We start from the raw sequence: 22406 nt of genomic DNA on the forward strand, positions 1-22406 counted from the left end.
TTGAAGGTGTAGAGGGAACAATGACATGGCTTCTAAAGAAAAGACTGCATATAAGACCCTTGATTTTACAAATAAGGCATAGAATAGAAAAGCAAGAAAGCTATGTTAAACATTTAATGCGAGTTAATCAGTTGGAGTATTGTGTTCAAGTCTGAATACCAAACTTTAGGAAGGGTATCTTGAACAGGGTGCAGAGATTTCGCAGAATGACACCAGAACTAGAATTTTGTAGCACAGAAGGAGACCATTCAACCCACTGTGCGTCTGCCAATTCCATAAAAAAAGATAGTCCATCGCAGCTTGCACCTACACTACCCCATAACCCTGAAAATTGTTCCTCAAATGCTTGTTCCATTGCCTTTTAAAAAGTGCCTGAATCTAATTCCACTATTTCAGGTAATGCATTCCTGATCGCAACAACCTTCAGAAGAAATTTCTCATCACCCTCCAGCCCCCACTTTTTACTAACTACTTTGAATTTGTGTTCTGCGAATACTGATTAATTTGCCAGGTGAAAAGGTTTTCTCCCTAGTTCAATCCATACTCCTTCATTCTGAGTACCTGTATCAGGTCTACTCTTAAAATTTTGCATTGTGATTTGAAGTGGCAAGTTAGGGCTGCAAGGTGGTGCAGTGGTTAGCACTACTGCCTCACGGGTCACTGTCCGTGTGGAGTTTGCACATTCTCCCCATGTCTGTGTGGGTCTCACACACCCCCAACCCAAAAAGATGTGAAGGGTAGGTGAATTGGCCATGCAAAATTGCCCCTTAATTGGAAAAAAAAGAATTGGGTACTCAAAATTTATTTAAAAAAATTAAATGTCAAGTTGAAATATTTACCAGCTGAATCTGTCGCTGCTCAAACTCTTGTTTCAATGCTCAAAGATGTTTGTCTCGTAGTAAAAGCCAAAGCTCCAATAACCAACGGGACAGATAATGAGGGATTTCAATTAGATGAAGAGATTAGAGATGCAGACATTGTTCTCCTTGGAGCAGAGATGGTTGAGAAAAGATTCAATCATGGTTTATAAATATTGAGTTTACTATGAGTAAATAGAATGGCAGGGTTGGTAACCAGAGGACACAAGTTTAAGGTAACTGGCAAAAGAGCCCAGTGTGAGATGAGAAATTTTTAAGCAGCGGTTTGTTGTGATCTGGGAGGTGTTGCCTGAGAGAGCGGTGGAAGCAGATTCAATCGTAATTTTCAAAAGGGAATTGATCAATCTTTGACAGGAGAAAATCTAGGACTTTAGGAGCATAACTAATTGGATAGTTCTGTTAAAGAACTGACACGTGTGCTATGGGCCAATTGGCTTTCTGCACTCTGATTCCATGATTGAATGCATATGTACCACAATTTGCAGAGTTCATGTGTATATTGCATAAGGGGAGGTGTGGATATGCGTAGAGTAGGTGGTTAGGCAGCAATCAAAGACTTGTGTGAATCACTGGGAAGAGGATTGGAGTACTGTGTCCAATTTTGTTCTCAATTTATTATCGATGATTTGAACACAATATTAAAATTTGCTAATGACACATATTTATGGTGTGAATGAACAAATTCCAGAGCTTCAAATACACAATTTCCTGGAAAGTCCCTATGCGGCTAAATAGAACCCTGAAAAGAGTTAAAGAGCTTTATAAATCAAGCCATAGATTACAAGACTGATAATTCCCTATGCATCCGTGGTTAGGCCGCAGTTAGAGTGCCCTGTGCTAATGTTGCCCTTTCCCCTTACAGAAAGAGCATTAAATCCATCTAGAATGCACACTAAAAATCCACCATGGCTATGTGGTCCTTTAGAAAGTAAAGCATTCTTGACCAAAATACGCTATTGGCATTTTACCAACAAACACTCGGGGTAAAATATGCAACATGTGTCGGCGTGTAAACTGAAGCACAGATCACTTGCCCAACATGGTGTTGATTAATCATTTTTATATACCAAAAAGAATACCATCTGGACTCCCTATTTGCTTCGCGTGGCTAGTGGCTACTTTTCAATTCTACTCCTCTCGAAATAAACCCTTGTTCTTGGTTTGCTTTTTTTTTAATGGACTATCTAACCTGTGGCACAACTCTTTAATGTACTTGTACTCGAGATCCTTTTCTTCAGGGCGGCACAGTGTCGCAGTGGTTAGCATGCTGCTTCACGGAGCTGAGGACCCAGGTTTGATCCCGGCCCCGGGTCCGTTTGCACATTCTCCCGGTGTCTGCGTGGGTCTCACAACCCAAAAAGATGTACAGGGTAGGTGAATTGGCCACGCTAAATTGTCCCTTAATTGAGGGGGGGAAAGAATTGGGTACTCTAAATTTAAAAAAAACAGGGAAAATAGATCCTTTTCTTCCTTGACCCCACCCATGCATGAACCTTCCTATTGATAAAGGACCTTCATATTCTTTATGTACTAAGTTGAAAAAGGATTATTTTGAAGAGAAGTGTTACTTGTGTACTTTTTAAACAATATCTAAAGTGATTTTAGTAATTTTTTGAATGCATGCTTATTAATGTGGGATCAGACTGTGTGATTTACTTCAAGATTGTGTGCTCAAACTGTACAGTAACATGCTTGTCTTTGGATTCAATTCCGTCCACAGCCACGAACTGTCCCTAGAACCTCCTGCAGTTCCACAGTAATATCTCACTTCACCCGCCTGTAAATCCTGGATTACTCCCGGTTCACTTGAAACGCCCTAGCATACAAGGCTGCAGAACAAGTGCTGGAAAATAGGACGTGAATATATAGGTGCTTGATGACCAACGAAGACACAATGGTATGACGGGCCCTTTTCTGTGCTGTAAAACTATGACTCCATCACTGGCATCTCAGTTTTGACCTCTTCCATTGGTAGCCCAACCTTCAGTTGCACATATCCATTTACAACACTTCGCGCTTGAAAAATTCCTGCCTGAAAATATTTCAATAGCTCAAGTAGCTTCACTAGCTCTGTTCTTTTCACTGTTCAGCAATCACCAACAATAGACATATGCAACGTCAGAAGAGGCCATTCAGGAGCTGTACAGCGGTGCAGTGGTTAGCACTGATGCCTCACGGTACCCAGGTTTGATCCTAACCCCAGGTCTCTGTCTGTGTAGAGTTTGCATATTCTCCCCGTGTCGCATGGGCCTCGCCCCACAACCCAAAGATGTGCAGGGTAGGTGGATTGGCCACGCTAAATTGCCCCTTATAATTGGACAAAATAAATTGAAAAAGGAAGAGGCCATTCATTCAGTCCCTTGAACCTGTCCCAACATTCAATTTGCTCTGTACCTTAACTGCGTCTGCCTGCTTTGGTTCCATAACTCTTGATATCCTTGTCAACAAAAATCTATCAATCAGTTTCTCGGTGTCAAATTGACTGCCAGCCTCAACAGCTTTTTGGAGGAGAAAGTTTTCCAGATTTCCACTACTCTTTGTGTGAAGGTGCAATTGCAGTCATCTCAAGTTCTAATTTTACTCTTTTTTTTGGAAACGTTTGAAATAAGGTCTGATTTAGGCTGTTTAAATAGTTTGCATGCAACTAAACACAGTTTCTGATGAATCAAAAATCTGTGCACATGCTAATAAAAGTGATTTTTTTAAACTAGGGCAAAGTTTTATTAATTTTCCAATCCAAAAAGATAAATGAAAACGCTTCTTTTGATATGTTCAGAGGATGTGGGAATCACTGGCTAGCCAGCGTTTATTACTCATCCCTAATCTGTGACTATTTGGCTCAGAACCAAAACATTTTACTGGCTATTATTAGATTATTTTACACTTCAAATTCATGTTAAGGTGCTTCATGGCAAATGTTACCAAATTCCAAACTCGCCAACCCAAACCTTTCCTCCACCGCACTCGCACTCGGAAAGCTCCCCTCTATGAACATATCCCCCATCCACTCAAACCCCGTTGTCCACCATAACCGGAACCCCCCGTCCATACTCCCCGGGCCCAAACCAATGCTCCCACATGCCGCTTCCACTGGCCCCAAACTCTCAGGGCTGCCACCACCACTGGACTGGTGGAATACCAGGCCGGCGGGAACGGCACAAGCGCAGTTACCAACGCCCCAAAACTGGTGCCCTTACACGAAGCCGCCTCCATGCGCACCCATGCCGACCCCTCCCCCACCACCCACTTCCTGATCATGCCTATATTAGCCGCCCAGTAATAATTGCTAAAATTTGGCAGCGCCAACCCGCCCTCTCCCCAACTCCGCTCCAGCATTACCTTCCTTACTCGCGGGGTCTTGCCCGCCCAGACAAAGCCCATGATCACTCTGTTGACCCGCTTAAAAAAGGTCTGCAGAATAAAAATGGGGAGACACTGAAATACAAATAGGAATTTCGGGAGGACCGTCATCTTTACCGTTTGCACCCTCCCAGCCAGAGACAACGGAAGCGCGTCCCATCTCCGAAAATCGTCCTTCATTTGGTCCACAACAGCCGGGCCAGATTCAATTTATGCAGCTGGTCCCATTCCCGTGCCACTTAGATACCGAGGTACCTAAAGCTTCCCTTTACTAACCTAAACGGCAGCTCTCCCAGTCGCCTTTCCTGTCCCCTTGCCTGGACCACAAACATCTTACTCTTTCCCATATTAAGCTTATACCCTGAAAACCGGCCAAATTCCCCTAAAGCCCTCATGATTTCTTCCATCACCTCTATTGGGTCCGAAACGTACAGAAGCAGGTCATCCGCATCGAGCGAAACCCTGTGCTCCACCCCCCCTCCCCGGACCAGTCCTCTCCAGCCCCTCATGGCTCTCAGAGCAATTGCCGACGGCCCTATAGCCAGCGCAAACAACAGTGGGGAGAGGGGGCATCCCTGTCTCGTCCCCTGGTGCAGTCTAAAATAGTCCAATGTAGTCCTATTCATCCGTACACTTGCCACAGGAGCCTGATACAACAAGCTGACCCAGTCGATAAAGCCCCGCCCAAGTCCGAACCGTCACAGTACCTCCCACAGATAGTCCCATTCTACCTGATCAAAAGCTTTTTCTGCATCCATTGCGATCACTACCTCCACCTCCCTACCTTCCGGGGGCATCATGTTATTACATTGGCCAACAACTGCCTGCCCTTAACAGACCCTGTCTGGTCCTCCCCAATAACGTCCGGAACACAATCCTCAATCCTGGAGGACAAGATATTGGCCAGCAGCTTGGCATCCACATTTAAAAGGAAGATCGCCCTATAGGACCCACACAGCTCTGGGTTCTTGTCCCGCTTAAGAATCAGCAAAATCATTGCCTGTGACATCGTCGGGGGGCAGCACCCCTCTTTCCCTTGCCTCATTGAACATCCTCATCAACAGCGGCCCCAATATCCCAGAGAACTTTTTATAGAACTCTACTGGGTATCCGTCCTGCCCCGGGGCCTTACCCGACTGCATGGCCTTCAGACCTTCCTTTATCTCTTCCAACCCGATCGGAGCCCCCAGCCCTTCTACCCGCTCCCCATCCACCTTTGGGAAATTCAGCCCCTCCAAGAAGTGCCTCATCCCCTCCGGCCCCGCAGGGGGTTCCGACCTGTACAGTCTGTCATAGAAATCCCTAAACGCCTTATTCACCCCTATTGAATCACCAACCAGGTTCCCATCTCTGTCCTTTACTTTCCCTATCTCCCTGGCTGCTTCCCTCTTTCTAAGCTGCTGTGCAAGCATTCTGCTGGCCTTCTCTCCATGTTCATAGATCGCCCCCCTCGCCTTTCTCAGCTGCTCCACCGCCCTCCCTGTGGTCAGCAAGCTAAATTCCGCCTGTAACCTCCGCTGTTCCCTTAAAAGCCCTGTCTCTGGGGTCTCTGCATACCTCCTATCAATCTGTAGTATCTCCTTTACCAGTCGATCCGTCTCTGCCCTGTGTACCTTCTCCCTATGGGCCCGAATCGAAATCTGCTCCCCACTGACCACCGTTTTCAGTGCTTCCCACACCACTGCTGCTGAAATTTCCCCCGTGTCATTGACCTGCAGGTAGTTCTGAATACATTTCCTCAGCCGCTCGCACACCCCTTCGTCAGCCAAAAATCCCACATCCAACCTCCAGTGCGGGCGCTGATTACTGTCTTTACTAACCTGCAGGTCAACCCAGTGCGGAGCATGGTCTGAGATTGTGATCGCCGAGTACCCCGTGTCCACCCCCCCCAGCCAGCAAGGCCCTGCTCAAAATAAAGAAATCAATCCGGGAGTACACTTTATGCACGAGTGAGTAGAAGGAGAACTACTTCACCCTCGGCTGCCCAAACCTCCATGGATCCACCCCCCCCCCCCCCCCCCCAATCAGCTCCATGGACCCTCTTATGTCCTTTGCCATTGCTGGCACCCTGCCTGTTTTCGAGCTTGACTGGCCCAAGCCAGGTCAATAACTGTGTTGAAGTCCCCTCCCATGACCAACCTATGCGAGTCCAGGTCCGGTATCTTCCCCATCATCCTCTTTATAAACTCCACATCATCCCAATTTGGCACAAATACATTTACTAATACCACCTGCTCCCCCTCTAGCTTCCCACTGACCATAATGTACCGACCTCCCACGTCCGAGACTATTCTACTCGCCTCAAACACCACCTGCTTATTGATCAGGATCGCGAACCCTCTAGTCTTTGAATCTAATCCCGAGTGAAAGACCTGACTGACCCAGCCTTTTCCTCAGTCTAACCTGGTCCGTTACTCTAAGGTGTGTCTTCTGCAACATTACCATGTCCGCCTTAAATCCCCTAAGATGCGTGAACACACGTGCCCTTTTGACCGGCCCATTTAACCCTCAAACATTCCAGGTGATCAACCTAGTTGGGGGGGGGGGGGGGGGGGGGGGGGTTTCATTGCCCCCCCCCCCCCCCCCCCCCCCCGCGATCAGCCATCCCCTTTTTTAGGCCCGCCTCCAGCCCGTGCTCCGCGCCTCCACCGGTCCATCCCCAGGCAGCCCCCAACCTCCTCTCTGTCCCTCAGCTCAAGTCCCTCCCTCGTCAGCAGAACATTTGCCCCCCCTAATAACAACACCCTGTAACCCAACCCCTTTACTAAGCTGCACGCCCCCCACTGCACTTCCGTGAGCTAGCTCGCCCAGCTAGCCTGGTGGCCCCCGGTGCCAGATAGTCTCCCACCTATTGTCATCGTCCCCCCCTCATACAAATAAAATCCAGCATCCAACAATCCCCACACAATTGCCCAACAGAAAAACACCAAGATCAAAACAAGCACACCTCCATCCCCCAACAGTGCAGATGAAAACCTTAACTCCCTCAGCTCTATCGCTGGTTCAAAATCAATGCAAAAGGCATCACAAACATCTTCCATAAAACAAGAAACTTTGTACAAAAATGGAGAAACAAAAACAAGAAAAACAAAACAAAAATATGAGCGTTGCAGCCAAGTTCAAAAGTTCTCAGTCCTTCGCCAGCCCTTTTTCGCAAAGTCCAACGCGTCCTCAGGCGACTCGAAGTAGAAGTGCTGATCCTCATACGTGACCCAGAGACGGACTGGGTATAACGGTCCAAACTTCACCTTTTTATTAAAAAGGATCGACCTAACCTGGTTGAAGCCTGCCCTCTACACCCAGGTCCTGGTAAACCCGCAGGATGCAATTGTCCCACTTACAGCTCCGTGTCTGTTTGGCCCACTTTTGAATGCGCTCCTTATCCGAGAACCTGTGGAATCTCACCACCACAGCCATTTGTGGGGGGGTGTCTCCCATTCGCGGCTTCCTCGCGAGTGTTCCGTGAGCCCTATCCACCTCCAAGGGCCGAGAGAATGCCCCAGCAGCTTCACAAACATGTCTGCAATGTGTGCCCCAGCGTCCGTTCCTTCGAACCCCTCCGGGAGCCCGACGATTCTTAGATTCTGCCTGGGGGACCTATTTTCAAGGTCCTCCACCTTCTCCAGGAGCTTCTTCTGCTGGTCCCTCAGCATCCCCACCTCCAGCTCCACCGCAGTCTGATGTTCCTCCTGCTCAGACAGCGCCTTCTCCACCTTCTGGATCGCCCGATCTTGGGCGTCCAATCTATGCTCCAACCACTCAATCGACTCTTTTATCGGTTCCAAGCAGTCCCGTTTCTGCGTAGCAAAGCCTTCCTGAATGACTTGCATCAGTTGCTCCATAGACTGCTGGATCGACAAGCCCGAGGACCGAATACCGCCGTGCTGTCTTCTGTTGCAGCTACAGCCCAAGCCTTCTCTGTCTTTTTGTTTCTGCCCTTACGAACACTTCTAGTCCTTCTCTCCATGCACCGAAGTGGGAATTCAGTAAACAATTGCCATTAATTTCCGTTTTACAATTCAAGTCCGGTAGAAAAACGGGGGAAAGGCCCAAAAGTCCGACCAGAGCGGGAGCCACCAAATGTGCGACTTACTCCTCCATAGCCGCCACCGGAAGTCCCTTAATAAGACTTCTTGACACGTTTTTTTCCTTGGCTTTCTTAATGTCAGAATTACAGCAACATGAAAAATATTCCCATTTGCAAGTCTGTGAAAGTGTTAAAATACCAGCTCTTATCAGTGTTTCAGCAGGAAAACCATTTTTAGGGACACATGAAGGTAATGGACCTTGATGTCACAGTAAAGTATTAAAAATGGTCTGATGCAGTGAGTGAATAAACAGTTCTTTCAGTTTGGACATTTTGCATTGCAGACTGGGGCGATGAAACTATCCTCTCTGCGACGTAGCAAAATTTTGCATGAAAAATGTGTTGGGGCAAATCTCGACCTAAATATCTAGTGATCCTCCAAATTGACAATCTCACTGCGAGAAAATACACTCCATTTATTTATTAGTCAACTGCTGGGATTGAAGCTTCTGACCTGGAGGTCTGCTGGGGTTCAAAGGTTTGATCACGGTGAAATGTTTCTGTAGTTGAGTTCTTGCAAAGGCGGTAGCTATAGTACTTTGCTCTTTGAAGTATCAGTTCAAAACTGCTGTACAAACCCATAGCGTAGCATGGCTGCATTCCAGATGAATCCATCTACAGTCAGCAGTTGCCCTGTAGCAAATCTCCAGCAGAGTAATAATACTGCATTGAAAACTGGATGTATAATTGGGTGCTTTGTAATGGAAGTATTTTTAACCACTTTTCTGGATTTCAGTTTCAATAAAACATTTTGCGATCACTTTGCCCATCTTTGCTGGCTGAGCACAGGGCTAAATCGCTGGCTTTGAAAGCAGACCAAGGCAGGCCAGCAGCACAGTTCAGTTCCCGTACCAGCATCCCCGAGCAGGTGCTGGAATGTGGCAACTAGGGGCTTTTCACAGTAACTTCATTTGAAGCCTACTTGTGACAATAAGCGATTTTCATTTCATTTCATTTTTCTGTTGATCGGTATTCCTTGTCCACCATACGGTGAATCCATTTTAGCTGATGAGACTCACTTGTAATAGTGATTTGAAAAGACAAGAAACATGGCAACCAGCAAACTAGCCTATCAGCTATTAGATGTTGCTGAGGATTAGCAGGGCCATTGGGCCCCACTGGTCTGGTGTTTATGCTCCACACAAATCTCCCACTCTACTTGGATCCCATCCTATCAGCATATCCTTCTATTCCTTTCTCTCTCATGTTTAGCTAACTTCCCCTTAAATATATCTAATTTTTGCCTCAGCCACTCCCTGCAGTATCAAGTTACGCAATCTTACCACTCTCCCAAGTAAATGGTTACAGCCACAAGACAGATTCTGTTGAGACTTTTTAAAAATAAATTTAGAATACCCAATATTTTTTTTTCTCCAATTAAAGGGCAATATAGTGTGGCCAATCCACCTACCCTGCACATCTTTGGGTTGTGGGGGTGAAACCCACGTAGACACGTGCAAATTCCACACGGCCAGTGACCCAGGGCCGGGATCGAACCCGGGTCCTCAGCGCTGTGTTAATTCTATTGTTAATTGGTCTAGAGGTAGTACTAATGGGGAAAGAGAAGGCTGGCAGCTCAATCACTCTGGTTCAGTGGTTGTGTGCGCAGGGTGGTCCTCCTGATTGAGAAAAGCAGATTTAGAATGTATTCCAATTTGGACATTTTCCTCGGTGTTAATATGTTTTGTGTAAAGTTTTACATTGACGGTATTTATTGTCATATTCTAAGTGGGAGTGGCCTGGAATGGGAGAAGTTCACATTGCAGTTTTACTTGATGCATGCAACTGAAATCGCTATCATATCAATCGTTAGTGAAAACCTAAAAGTCTATATGTCCCCCTATGTGCTAGCACAATTTTGTGTACTAATTTCTTTGACATCACTAGCAAGACCAACATTTATTGCCCATAAAGTTGGTGATGGGCCACCTTCTTGACCCCTGTGATCCATGTGGTGCAGGTACTCCCACTGTGCTTTCAGGTAGGGACTTGGAGAATTTTGAGCAAATAACACTGAAGGAGCAGCAAAGTTTTCAATTTTGGATGGTATGTAACCTGAAGGCCACAGGTTTGGGAGGTGCTGTCAAGCAACCTAATCTCTGACTCAGCTGGAAGTATGCAGTTGTTGGAAATAGGGGACTGCAAAATCAACTAGATAGAAAAGCTCATCTGTCTGTGAAAATCTTTAGGCTTGTCTTGGTAATTATTTAACCTGGAGGGCTGCAGAGTGTACAGGCTGCAGAGTGTACAGGCTGCAGAGTGTACAGGCTGCAGAGTGTACAGGCTGCAGAGTGTACAGGCTGCAGAGTGTACAGGCTGCAGAGTGTACAGGCTGCAGAGTGTACAGGCTGCAGAGTGTACAGGCTGCAGAGTGTACAGGCTGCAGAGTGTACAGGCTGCAGAGTGTACAGGCTGCAGAGTGTACAGGCTGCAGAGTGTACAGGCTGCAGAGTGTACAGGCTGCAGAGTGTACAGGCTGCAGAGTGTACAGGCTGCAGAGTGTACAGGCTGCAGAGTGTACAGGCTGCAGAGTGTACAGGCTGCAGAGTGTACAGGCTGCAGAGTGTACAGGCTGCAGAGTGTACAGGCTGCAGAGTGTACAGGCTGCAGAGTGTACAGGCTGCAGAGTGTACAGGCTGCAGAGTGTACAGGCTGCAGAGTGTACAGGCTGCAGAGTGTACAGGCTGCAGAGTGTACAGGCTGCAGAGTGTACAGGCTGCAGAGTGTACAGGCTGCAGAGTGTACAGGCTGCAGAGTGTACAGGCTGCAGAGTGTACAGGCTGCAGAGTGTACAGGCTGCAGAGTGTACAGGCTGCAGAGTGTACAGGCTGCAGAGTGTACAGGCTGCAGAGTGTACAGGCTGCAGAGTGTACAGGCTGCAGAGTGTACAGGCTGCAGAGTGTACAGGCTGCAGAGTGTACAGGCTGCAGAGTGTACAGGCTGCAGAGTGTACAGGCTGCAGAGTGTACAGGCTGCAGAGTGTACAGGCTGCAGAGTGTACAGGCTGCAGAGTGTACAGGCTGCAGAGTGTACAGGCTGCAGAGTGTACAGGCTGCAGAGTGTACAGGCTGCAGAGTGTACAGGCTGCAGAGTGTACAGGCTGCAGAGTGTACAGGCTGCAGAGTGTACAGGCTGCAGAGTGTACAGGCTGCAGAGTGTACAGGCTGCAGAGTGTACAGGCTGCAGAGTGTACAGGCTGCAGAGTGTACAGGCTGCAGAGTGTACAGGCTGCAGAGTGTACAGGCTGCAGAGTGTACAGGCTGCAGAGTGTACAGGCTGCAGAGTGTACAGGCTGCAGAGTGTACAGGCTGCAGAGTGTACAGGCTGCAGAGTGTACAGGCTGCAGAGTGTACAGGCTGCAGAGTGTACAGGCTGCAGAGTGTACAGGCTGCAGAGTGTACAGGCTGCAGAGTGTACAGGCTGCAGAGTGTACAGGCTGCAGAGTGTACAGGCTGCAGAGTGTACAGGCTGCAGAGTGTACAGGCTGCAGAGTGTACAGGCTGCAGAGTGTACAGGCTGCAGAGTGTACAGGCTGCAGAGTGTACAGGCTGCAGAGTGTACAGGCTGCAGAGTGTACAGGCTGCAGAGTGTACAGGCTGCAGAGTGTACAGGCTGCAGAGTGTACAGGCTGCAGAGTGTACAGGCTGCAGAGTGTACAGGCTGCAGAGTGTACAGGCTGCAGAGTGTACAGGCTGCAGAGTGTACAGGCTGCAGAGTGTACAGGCTGCAGAGTGTACAGGCTGCAGAGTGTACAGGCTGCAGAGTGTACAGGCTGCAGAGTGTACAGGCTGCAGAGTGTACAGGCTGCAGAGTGTACAGGCTGCAGAGTGTACAGGCTGCAGAGTGTACAGGCTGCAGAGTGTACAGGCTGCAGAGTGTACAGGCTGCAGAGTGTACAGGCTGCAGAGTGTACAGGCTGCAGAGTGTACAGGCTGCAGAGTGTACAGGCTGCAGAGTGTACAGGCTGCAGAGTGTACAGGCTGCAGAGTGTACAGGCTGCAGAGTGTACAGGCTGCAGAGTGTACAGGCTGCAGAGTGTACAGGCTGCAGAGTGTACAGGCTGCAGAGTGTACAGGCTGCAGAGTGTACAGGCTGCAGAGTGTACAGGCTGCAGAGTGTACAGGCTGCAGAGTGTACAGGCTGCAGAGTGTACAGGCTGCAGAGTGTACAGGCTGCAGAGTGTACAGGCTGCAGAGTGTACAGGCTGCAGAGTGTACAGGCTGCAGAGTGTACACCATGTAAAAAGATGGGCAATTAAGTAACAGCAAACATCTTTTCTCAAAAAGCTGATCTTTTCTAAAACAATTTCTCTAAAAAGAAAACTGATCTTTTCTCATTTCCAGAGTTTATGTTTTTTGATCAAACTTTCTAATCCCAGATTGCAGCTCCTTTAACATGCAGAGAATTCCATACAACACAGACAAGGCCATAATGATCGAATGCTCCACGCAAGTCTTTCCCACCTTTATCTCACCCTCCCATCGTTTCCTTCCGATTCTTCCTCCAATGTGTTTATCTGTCTTTTCCTTAAATGTGTCTATGCGAGTCACCTCAACCACTCCCAGTGGCAAGTTTCACATCATCACCATCCTGTGGCTCAAGACGTTTCTCCTGAATTCCCTATCAATTAATAATAAATCATTGAAACTCTTGAGAGTTACGTTGAAACTCTCCCACAGATGGAAACACCATCTCTGCATTTCCCGTATCATAGGAACAGGTGTAGGCCATTCAGCCCCTCGAGCCTGTCCCGCCATTTAATGAGATCATGGCTGATCTGTGACCTAACTCCATAGACCTACCTTTGCCGTGCTAAACAAAAATCTATCTTATCACCGATTTAAAATTAACATCAGTCTGGCTTCAACTGCTGATTGTGGGAGAATCCCTTCCAGAGAAAATAACACCAGCCTGTTCAATCTTTGCTGATGTGTATAGCCCCTCAGTCTGGCTTCATCCTTGTAAACCTCCTTTGCGCCTTTCCCTAGATCCTTTTTATAACATGTATATAAATAATCCTTAACCAATTTATGCTGAAGATAGTGGTGTCTTAAATGGTACATTTGAGAAATGCAACCTGCCAGGTGTTACTACGAAATCGCTGTTCAAAGGCAAGGCATGGCAAGATGCCTCCTATAAAGTACATGTTGTATCCTGCCTGTATGTTTTAAGCCAAATCCTTGTTCTGTTATTACATTTATGAACCTCCTGGCGAGAGAGTGGCAGAGGTCTGGAACCTGCCTTCCAGCCTGTCTGTATAGTACAATACATGGCTAACTTAACTGGATTTTACAGGGGAAAATGACATCTTTTCTCATCGTTTTGTTTCTGTATGGATTCAGAAGTACTTCATTTGGATCTTTTACTTTTGGTTTTCAGATTATGGCGTCTGCAACAGAGGATTTAAGCACAGAGAACCAGTTTTCACCAGAGCCTGAAACCGGCAAGATTCCACATGGGGTCCGGGCTGATGCATCCCCGGATGCAAAATGCCCCATCTGCCTTGACAGATTTGACAACATGTCTTATATCGATCGCTGTTTTCACAAATTCTGCTTTCGCTGCATTCAGGAATGGTCTCGAAACAAAGCTGAATGTCCCCTCTGCAAGCAACCATTCAACTCCATATTCCACAGTGTGCGAACCGAGAACGATTTTCAGGAGTATGTACTGAAGGCAACAGAGAATGGCTCCTTTGCCAGTCCGGGTGGGCAGAGGTTTAGGTACCGAACAACACTAACCCGGGAGCGCCGCACGAGCCGTCAGCTTCGGCGGTCCCCAGTTTTCCCCGTAGTGCCGGACAATGGAGTGGTGTTCGAAACACTTGGGCGGCAGCCCCGGGCACATCAGCGGCCCAATTTGCATCGGATGATGCTACGACTGGGTGCCCGGAGGAGAGCTCAATCTGAAGGCAGATCCACGCGCCAGGTCCAAGAACAAGAGATGATCAACTTTAGACGGGAATTGTACCGGTCGGGTTTGCGAGTCAGGAATATCCAGGATGGGGGTCGGTATAGAGACATTTCCGCTGAATTCTTCCGCCGCAACGCCGCCTGTCTTCACCGGCTAATGCCGTGGTTGAAACGGGAACTCTGCGTCTTATTTGGCTCCCATGGCTCTGTGGTCAACATTGTGCAACACATCATCATGTCAAACATCGTCCGATATGACATGGATGGCCAGGCCTTTCAGGATGAACTCAGGCCCTTCTTACTCAGCCGCACAGAACATTTCTTGCACGAGTTTACAAGTTTTGCACGGGCACCATTCAACATGGAATCATATGACCAGAGGGCCAACTATGACTGCCCGGCTCCATCCTACGAGGACGAAAGTGACTCTGATTTATCTGTAATCACAATATCCCCTGACACCGCTAACATTCGAGGAGAAGATAGATCCATTCCCAATCCCTCAGAGTTACCTCTTGGCCTAAGTCAGACAACATGGGATGATGAAACGCCTGGTCCTTCTTATTCAGTGGCAGAAACCATGGAATCTGTCAACTCCTCACCTGGTGAAACCTCTGCTGTTTCTGAGGAGACGCCACCACAAGTTGGATCCTCTTTACTTGCGGTGTCAATAAAGTCTGATCCAGGCACAAAGGAAGATAAACCAGCCCGCTCAGTCGACGACTGCTTAATAGTCGGTTACATGAAGCCTTTAGCTGAAAGGACTCCTGAACTTATTGAGCTGAGCTCCGACTCTGAAGTTTCCGTACAGGCTACCAGCACCGAGGTTGTCCAGCAGCCCACACATTTACGATTCAACAGCACCAGCAGTTTGTCCTCGTCAACTAGATCATCGTCAGTTAGATCGTCCGTGTCCAGGGAGCGATTGAAAAGAAAGCAGTTGAAACAGAAAAAGAGTAACAAATCAAAACGAGATAAGCGCCACAGTCATAAGAACTCCCATTCTAGGGGCAGTGTATCCTGTTCAAGCAGACACGGGGAGAGGATGTCAAGCAGAGGTCGAGGCAGTTCAAAGGATCGATCAAGAGTCCGATCACCTAGTAGAGACAAGTATGATCTTAGAAGGACCGAGAGATCAAGCACCAGGGACAGAGCCATGGTGGCTTACTCTTACAGCAGAGGTGAGCATCAAGCTAAAAACCGAAGCAGAAGAGCAGGCCGAGACAGATCTTCATCAAGAGAGAGGGCCAGGTCAGGCAGCAGAGAAATTCATGCTCATCAAACCCAAGACAGGAGGCGATCAAGGAACCGAGAACGAGCACCAATCACCAGAAGTCGGACAAGGTCACAGAATAGTGACACTGTCGTTTACAGGCATAGAGCTAGGTCGCGTTCTTGGAGCAGAGGCTATGCCACTCTTAGAGACAGAAGGAGGTCCAGAAGTCGGGAGAGGGCATACAGCTACATGAGGGAATACCAGGAAAGAAACAGGGGTTTCTCTTATCAGTGGGAAAGATATAGTTACCATAGTAGAACGAGCGATGGCCATGATTCTGCAAATCGAAACAGAACTCACCACAGGAGAGGATCACCGTGTTCGGATTATAGAATTCGATCTAGTTCTGAAAGTACGAGCTTCAGAAGCCCAAGTAGCCACAGGGATGATGTTTATTACCAGTACAGAAGTTATCGATCAAGAAGTCCGTCCAGTACCAGATCTAGAGCAACCTCTGGTAGGTCTGATAAAATGAGACCAGAGAAACCCGGGGGCAAACGTAAATACAAAACTCATTATTTGGAAAGTTCCACCAATAAAGAGAGCAAAAGTGCAAGTTTGCAGCTTGCTCATTTATCATCAGAAATTCACATGTTGCCCCGACAGGAGGGTAGTTCTCCTGGCCCTCTTTCACAGTGCAGCAGTAACTCGAAAAGTGGCTCTGTGTTACTTGAGAGTACACTGGGCAATGACCCAAAGGTGAAAAAGCACAAGGAGAAGAAAAGAAGTGTAAGCGTGGAGATTGTGTACGAGGGGAAGGTAACCGAGGCAAGTCGGCACCATAAAAGGAAGAGGAAACACAAAAAGAAACAGAAAAGGGAAAAGAGCAGTGAACGGGCTGATAGTGAATGTCATTCACCCCTTGTCATAACCATTGAGAGTGATAGCGATGTAATTGTTACAAGTATGGAAGATGGCAACAGCACTGTGAACACAACCACTAACCTCCTTAATGAGCATTTTGAACTTGTTGAGAAGTGTGTTCTTGAGACCCTGGAACCTCAGGAACTTCCTGATACAACACCGAATATTTTCATCAGGCACACGAGCACTGAGTCTTTGGATGTGTGTGGATTGTCCGCAGATTCTGATCCTAGTCCTCCAAATCCAAACGAACAGACTCTCCTTGACCAAGAAGATGTCAGTCCAGTGACTGATGCTGACTATCCCCAGAATTTCATAGGGGAAGAGCGAGACCATGGACAACACTGCTCTTCGCCAAGTAGTACTCTTCCTAAAAGCTCTTCAGGCAGGCCACCTTTGATTCTGAAAATCCCAAAGAGGTTCATTAATGGAGCCAACTTATTTAGCCGCCCAACAGAAAATGCATGAAAACTATTTCGCAAGACAATGTTGGCTTGAAATTGGAAATTGATCTGGCCCCCACCCCCAGCCATTTCTCCCAACCCCCCCTTCCAGTTTCCTACCCACCCAGCGAATTATCTTGGATTCATACTGTAGCACCAAGAGAGGATTACGAAGTATGTGGTCATCAAGCTGGCATCTTATGTACACGTTCTTGTGGCAAGACTAGTAGCACTGTACAGATCAATCGTGTGCCGATGCTGCTTGACAGTGACGAAGAAGGTGTAGATTCTTATGCCAAATCTTATCCATTGAAAATTTTATAAATATGGTGTATTAAGGTGGGACTTAAAAGTTGTGTGGGTTTATCTATTTAAACAAGTTACAGGTTTCTTTTCATCTGTATTATTGCCAAAAGTACATCACACAAACTTGCAATTTAACTGCTCTAGACTGTCGATAATCACGTAATGCATAGACCGGAAGACCCGGCGAGATTAAAGGCACTTACACTCTGTAAATAATCGGACTTGAATGTTCTAAAATAGTTGCCAAATATATAGAACAATCAAAACTGGCAATTGGCTTGGCAATAAAATGTTTTTAAAATCATTTTATGAGAATAGTTTTGATAAAACTAAAGTTCGTGTGCATATCAGTGAGAGCTGCTTACACAGGATGTGCAATATTTTCAGACTCCTTTGATGACAGTACGGAATGAAAAACCTTTTGATTGACTGGAGAATGTGTTTCACTCTTGCCCCGTGAAGCTGGTTTCTGCCTGATTTTAAACAGGAAATTGATTTCCGTTGACTTTCTGTCGGCCTGATTGAAACTTCCAGCAAACTAGGAAGTTTTCCTGTGATGATAGAAGGAGGGCTGTTTGGGTTAAAGTGATTCTCCCTTTTTCTGGGTCTGGATCAATATTTCTGATAACCCAATCTGGTAGAATAGGTTCTAAAGCATATATACTGTAGTGTGTGCACGTGCAGTGTCCTGTAATTTGCAGGAAATGTATCTTTGCTTTTGACAGATTTGTGAGGGAGTGTTGTTGAAATGCTGAAAATGGGGCATTAGGTAAACCTGCCAGCAGTGTAGTTAAAATTTCAGTTTGTATCGAATGACTCGCCCTACTTTTAAGTGATTGTCTGCATGTCTCCCTACATTATAACAACAATTAATCTTCAAACGTGACTACATTAGGTGAATTGCTCTTGCAAAGGGCAAGCACCAACAAGTGTGGCCTCCTGCGCTACATCAAAGTACTTTGGCTGTTGAAAGGCTGTGGGGCGTCCAGTGCTATGGAAGTTTCTCCTAGTTTAATGCCCATGTGAATTTGCCCTGCTATTCCTAATCGACGAAAATGAGTGAAAGCGTCCACATTACTATTTACTGACTCTGCATTCTGCTTTGCCAAACTTCCCCATTTTGAGACAAATAAAATGGACACCCTCCCCATCCAGGATAAATGTCATTTAGGTTGGGGTCTATGAGGTTTGCTTGCTGTGGGAAATATAATGGAGGTGGCAGAGTTATGAAAGTTATTGGTCCATAAGCAGAATTAAAGTGATACGGCTTTTAGGGCAAATAATCATAAAATCCCGACAGTGCAGAAGGAGGCCATTCAGCCAATCGAGTCTCTGAAAGAGCACCCCATCCCTGTAACCCCACCTAGGGCCAATTTAGCATGGTCAATCTGCCTAGCCTGTTGCTTCATACCGCCAGGGTCCCAGGTTCGATTCCCGGCTTGGGTCACTGTATGTGTGGAGTCTGCATGTTTTCCCTGTGTCTGCGTGGGTTTCCTCCGGGCGCTCCGGTTTCCTCCCACAAGTCCCAAAAGACGTGCTGTTAGGTGAATTGGGTATTCTGAATTCTCCCTCTGTGTACCCACACAAGCGCTCGGAGTGTGGCGACTAGAGGCTTTTGACAGTAACTTCATTGCAATGTTAATGTAAGCCTACTTGTGACAGTAAAGATTATTATTATTATTAACCTGCACATGTTTGGACTGTGGGAAAGAGCTCGGAGCACCCGGAGGAAACCCACGCAGACACAGGGAGAATGCGAACTCCACAAAGACAGTCACTCGGGTTCAGAATCAAACCCAGATCTCTGACGCTGTGAGGCAATAGTGCTAACCACTGTGCCACCATGACGCCTTGGGAATATTCTGAGGATCATCATGGGATAGTGTCCTTTTTTAATGTAAACATGCACAGGATTGATGAAATAATAATGTGGACTCTATTTGAAGATAAGACTATTTACATATAATGTACAGTGGGAGCTAAGCACTAACTTCTTCCACTGTTGCTCATAGACTGACTACAAGTCGTGAGACTAATACATATAATGATTGACAGGTAGTTTAAGATACAACCCCTAAAAAGTGCATCATATCACTAGACGTAGACCTGTCACAAATCAAATTACTGTGAAAGGGACAGACCAGCACTAGACTTGAATCAAGTCTTTGAGCATGCTAGTTGAAAGTCAGTGAAAACCTGATACAGAGGGTGTAGCCAAGGATACGGCTGCTGAAGAAACCGAGGAGAATAGGGATATCATTGGGTGGAGTATGGTCCGAATAAGTACTGAGCAAATAAGGAAAGTCTGTAAAACTACCACTGGAATTGACAAGAGCAAATATCAAAACTCCAATAATGCTGTCTAAAACTACTACTTGGAATGTTTGCGGCAAATAGCAAGGAGCACTTTAAGGGAAAGTGTGTAACTGTATGACTGAGAAAGGAATCGAAGGATGACACGGGTGAGAAGCGGGGTAGGAGGAAGTGTGTGTGTGGAGTATAAACACTGGCATGACCCGGTTGAGCCAAAGGGTTCTTTTCCCTGCTGTAAAGTTTGATGCAAGTTTCTATGTCAGAGCAGGGAATAGAAGATAGTTGAGACGAAGATTCAGACTAACAGGCACAGTTGTGTGAGTATCTACCACACAGAAACATGTAATTTGATGTTTATGCTCCACATAAGCCTCTTGCTCTATTTGAATTCACCCCATCATAACCTAAACCTACCTCCCTACCTTTAAATGCAATTACCCTAGTCAATTCAATCACTTCATGTGGTAGTGCATTCCACATTCTCACCACTCAAACTAAAGTTTCTCCTGAATCTTCACATTAATTTATTATCTTAGATTGATGGGCCCCTAGATTTAAACTCCACACAGGTGGAAACTTCTTCTCTAAGTCACCCTATCGACCCATCATAATTTTAAAAACCTTTGTCAAGTTACGCCTCAGCCATCACCTTTCTAAGCGAAAAGGTTTTTCAGCCGCTTCGATCTTTCCTGAAAATTACAACCTTCCAGTTCTGGTATCATCCTTGTAAATAGGAAGGAAATTCACCCCACCTCACCCCAAATCTTTTTATTTTTTAATAAATTTAGAGTACCCAATTATTTTTTTCCAATTAAGGGGCAATTTAGCGTTGCCAATCCACCTACCCTGCACATCTTTGGGTTGTGGGGGCGAAACCCAGGCAGACATGGGGTGAATGTGCCCACTCCACACGGACAGTGACCCAGAGCCGGGATCGAACCTGGGACCTCGATGCCGTGAGGCAGCAGGGCTAACCCACTGCGCCACCCTGCTGTCCTCACCCCAAAAAAATTGAGGGTGTTTACCAATGGCTGGAAATCTAATGTAAAAAATAATGATACAAAGTGCAAAGTAATTTGAAGTCATTTCAAAACCAGAAGTAATGGAACTGGAGAGGGTTAACCTGCACTGAACAATGTTAACCTGATGAAGTGCAGTTAATCAAGTAAACATCTAGGGCTGAGCCATAATTGGATCCCTGACAAGATTCATCAAAGTGTGGAGGGGTAAATTGGAGAAAAATAGATAATCGGAGGAACAGACTGCAGGGATGTGGGAAGCAGGAAAGCTATAATAACATTTATAAAAATACTAAAAAAATAATTTTCATGTCCTTGATGCACTTTACAGCCAATAAATTGCTTTTGAAGTGTAATCAATCTTTCAATAAACATGGCAGTCAGTTTGTGCACAGCAGCATCTCACAAACCACTAAAACAATGACCAACCAGTTAGTCTTTTCTTTTGGTGGTAATGGTTGAAGGATCAATGTTGAGCAGGAGAACTCCTCACCTGCTCTTCAAATAGTGCCGTGGAATAGCTTCTGTCAACTTCGGAGGGCACTTGAGCTCCCGGTTTAACACGTCATCTGAAGAACACCACCTTGGATGATGCAGTACTCCCAGCTATGTTAGAATCGTCCCCCGTGCTGGAAAATGGCCAGTGGTGTTTCCAAAACCACTACAGGTTTTTGTGCAACTCCAAGCACTTTAACCTAAACACGTGGTGAAGTCTAGAACTATAAACAAGATTTACTGGTTTGGACAAGATCCTTTACAATTCTCTGAGGATCGTGGACTTGTCAGACAATGCCTGAAAGTTAAACATTGTCCAGAAAATGAAGGAAAGTAACATTCATATTAAATCCAAATGCAGAGAGATTTCTTTTTTAAACTTGAGCCAAGAAGAACCACTTCCTTTTCCCTTGTGTTTTTTTTAAATTCCAGTTTGAAACTTCGGTTTGTGTGAAATCTAACCTGATGACAATATTATTTTGTGTTGGTGATGCTCTGCTATGTTAGGTAGGCAGCTAATTGCACAGCAGGACACGTTGGCGGAAAGATCAAGAACCAGAGAGCCAAAGGCAGAATGAGGAAATACTTTGTGCGGCAAATGTTAATATCTGGGATGCACTAATGTTATGGCTTGGTTGACAATAAAATACTGAGTTCCCCAAATCCCAGAGGAAACAAAACAGCTGCCTGAACAGTTTTTTTTGCAATTTGTATAGTGTGAGGAGAGATTCTGAAATCCAGGAATTATGCCCCCCACGATTTGTAATGATTTTACAGTAAATGTTTCTTAAGAAATAAAAAAAAGTACATAAACACAGAAATGGCTTCACGGTACAGTACTTTAACACAGTTCTAAAATATCTTAACTTTATCTTCAGAGCAATCCTTCCCCCTTTTCTGTTCAACTCCTGATCTATTTTTAAATCTATGGAATCCTAGTAATTTCCACCACGCGGTACCTTTATCTCCTTTGGGGTGACAGCTTTTGGTTCTTCAGGTCTGTCTTGGTTCACACTGCTTTCTGGGTGTTCTGACCAGCTATTTCTGCTGTAAGATCTAAACAGCTAGCCCCCAACCCCTCTTGGGCTTCAGTGTCTCTTTAAATACATTAATCCCTGTTGATCTCCCCATTGTCTCACCCAGTTCTAGGAATGCTTTCTCCCAGAATTGATTACTTCAGCTTTTAGAATTTAAAAAAAAAAAATTGAGTACCAATTAATTTTTCCAATTTAAGGGGCAATTTAGCATGGCCAATTCACCTACCCTGCACATCTTTGGATTGTGGGGGTGAGACCCACGCAGACACAGTGAGAATGTGCAAACTACACGAACAGTGACCCGGGGCCGGGATCAAACTGAGGTCTTGGGATTTAAAGGAAAAGTAACTTTTGCTAGCCTTGCATTATTTCTTTAAACCTTTTTAAATAACCTGCATACTCCATTGAACCTAAAC

At 46.1% G+C, this 22406-nt stretch overlaps 1 protein-coding gene across 4 annotated transcripts in view; it reads left to right on the forward strand.

The window, feature by feature from the left end:
- Positions 1-22406, forward strand: part of LOC140429856 (antiviral innate immune response receptor RIG-I-like) — a 121585-nt gene that overhangs the window by 1347 nt on the left and 97832 nt on the right. The window contains exons 2-3 of one of the 4 annotated variants that reach the window (XM_072517341.1): positions 2599-2775; positions 13705-17430. The exons of 1 other annotated variant lie outside the window; for it this stretch is intronic. In XM_072517341.1, coding sequence (XP_072373442.1) covers positions 2755-2775; positions 13705-16845 — 3162 coding nt within the window. In that variant the 5' untranslated portion in view covers positions 2599-2754 and the 3' untranslated portion in view covers positions 16846-17430. Of the gene's footprint in view, positions 1-2598; positions 2776-13704; positions 17431-22406 lie in introns of those variants that run through there. 2 more of the 4 variants (XM_072517342.1, XM_072517343.1) reach the window with 2 other exon arrangements.

The sequence above is a fragment of the Scyliorhinus torazame genome, chromosome 9, assembly GCF_047496885.1.
Source record: "Scyliorhinus torazame isolate Kashiwa2021f chromosome 9, sScyTor2.1, whole genome shotgun sequence".
Lineage (NCBI taxonomy): Eukaryota > Metazoa > Chordata > Chondrichthyes > Carcharhiniformes > Scyliorhinidae > Scyliorhinus > Scyliorhinus torazame.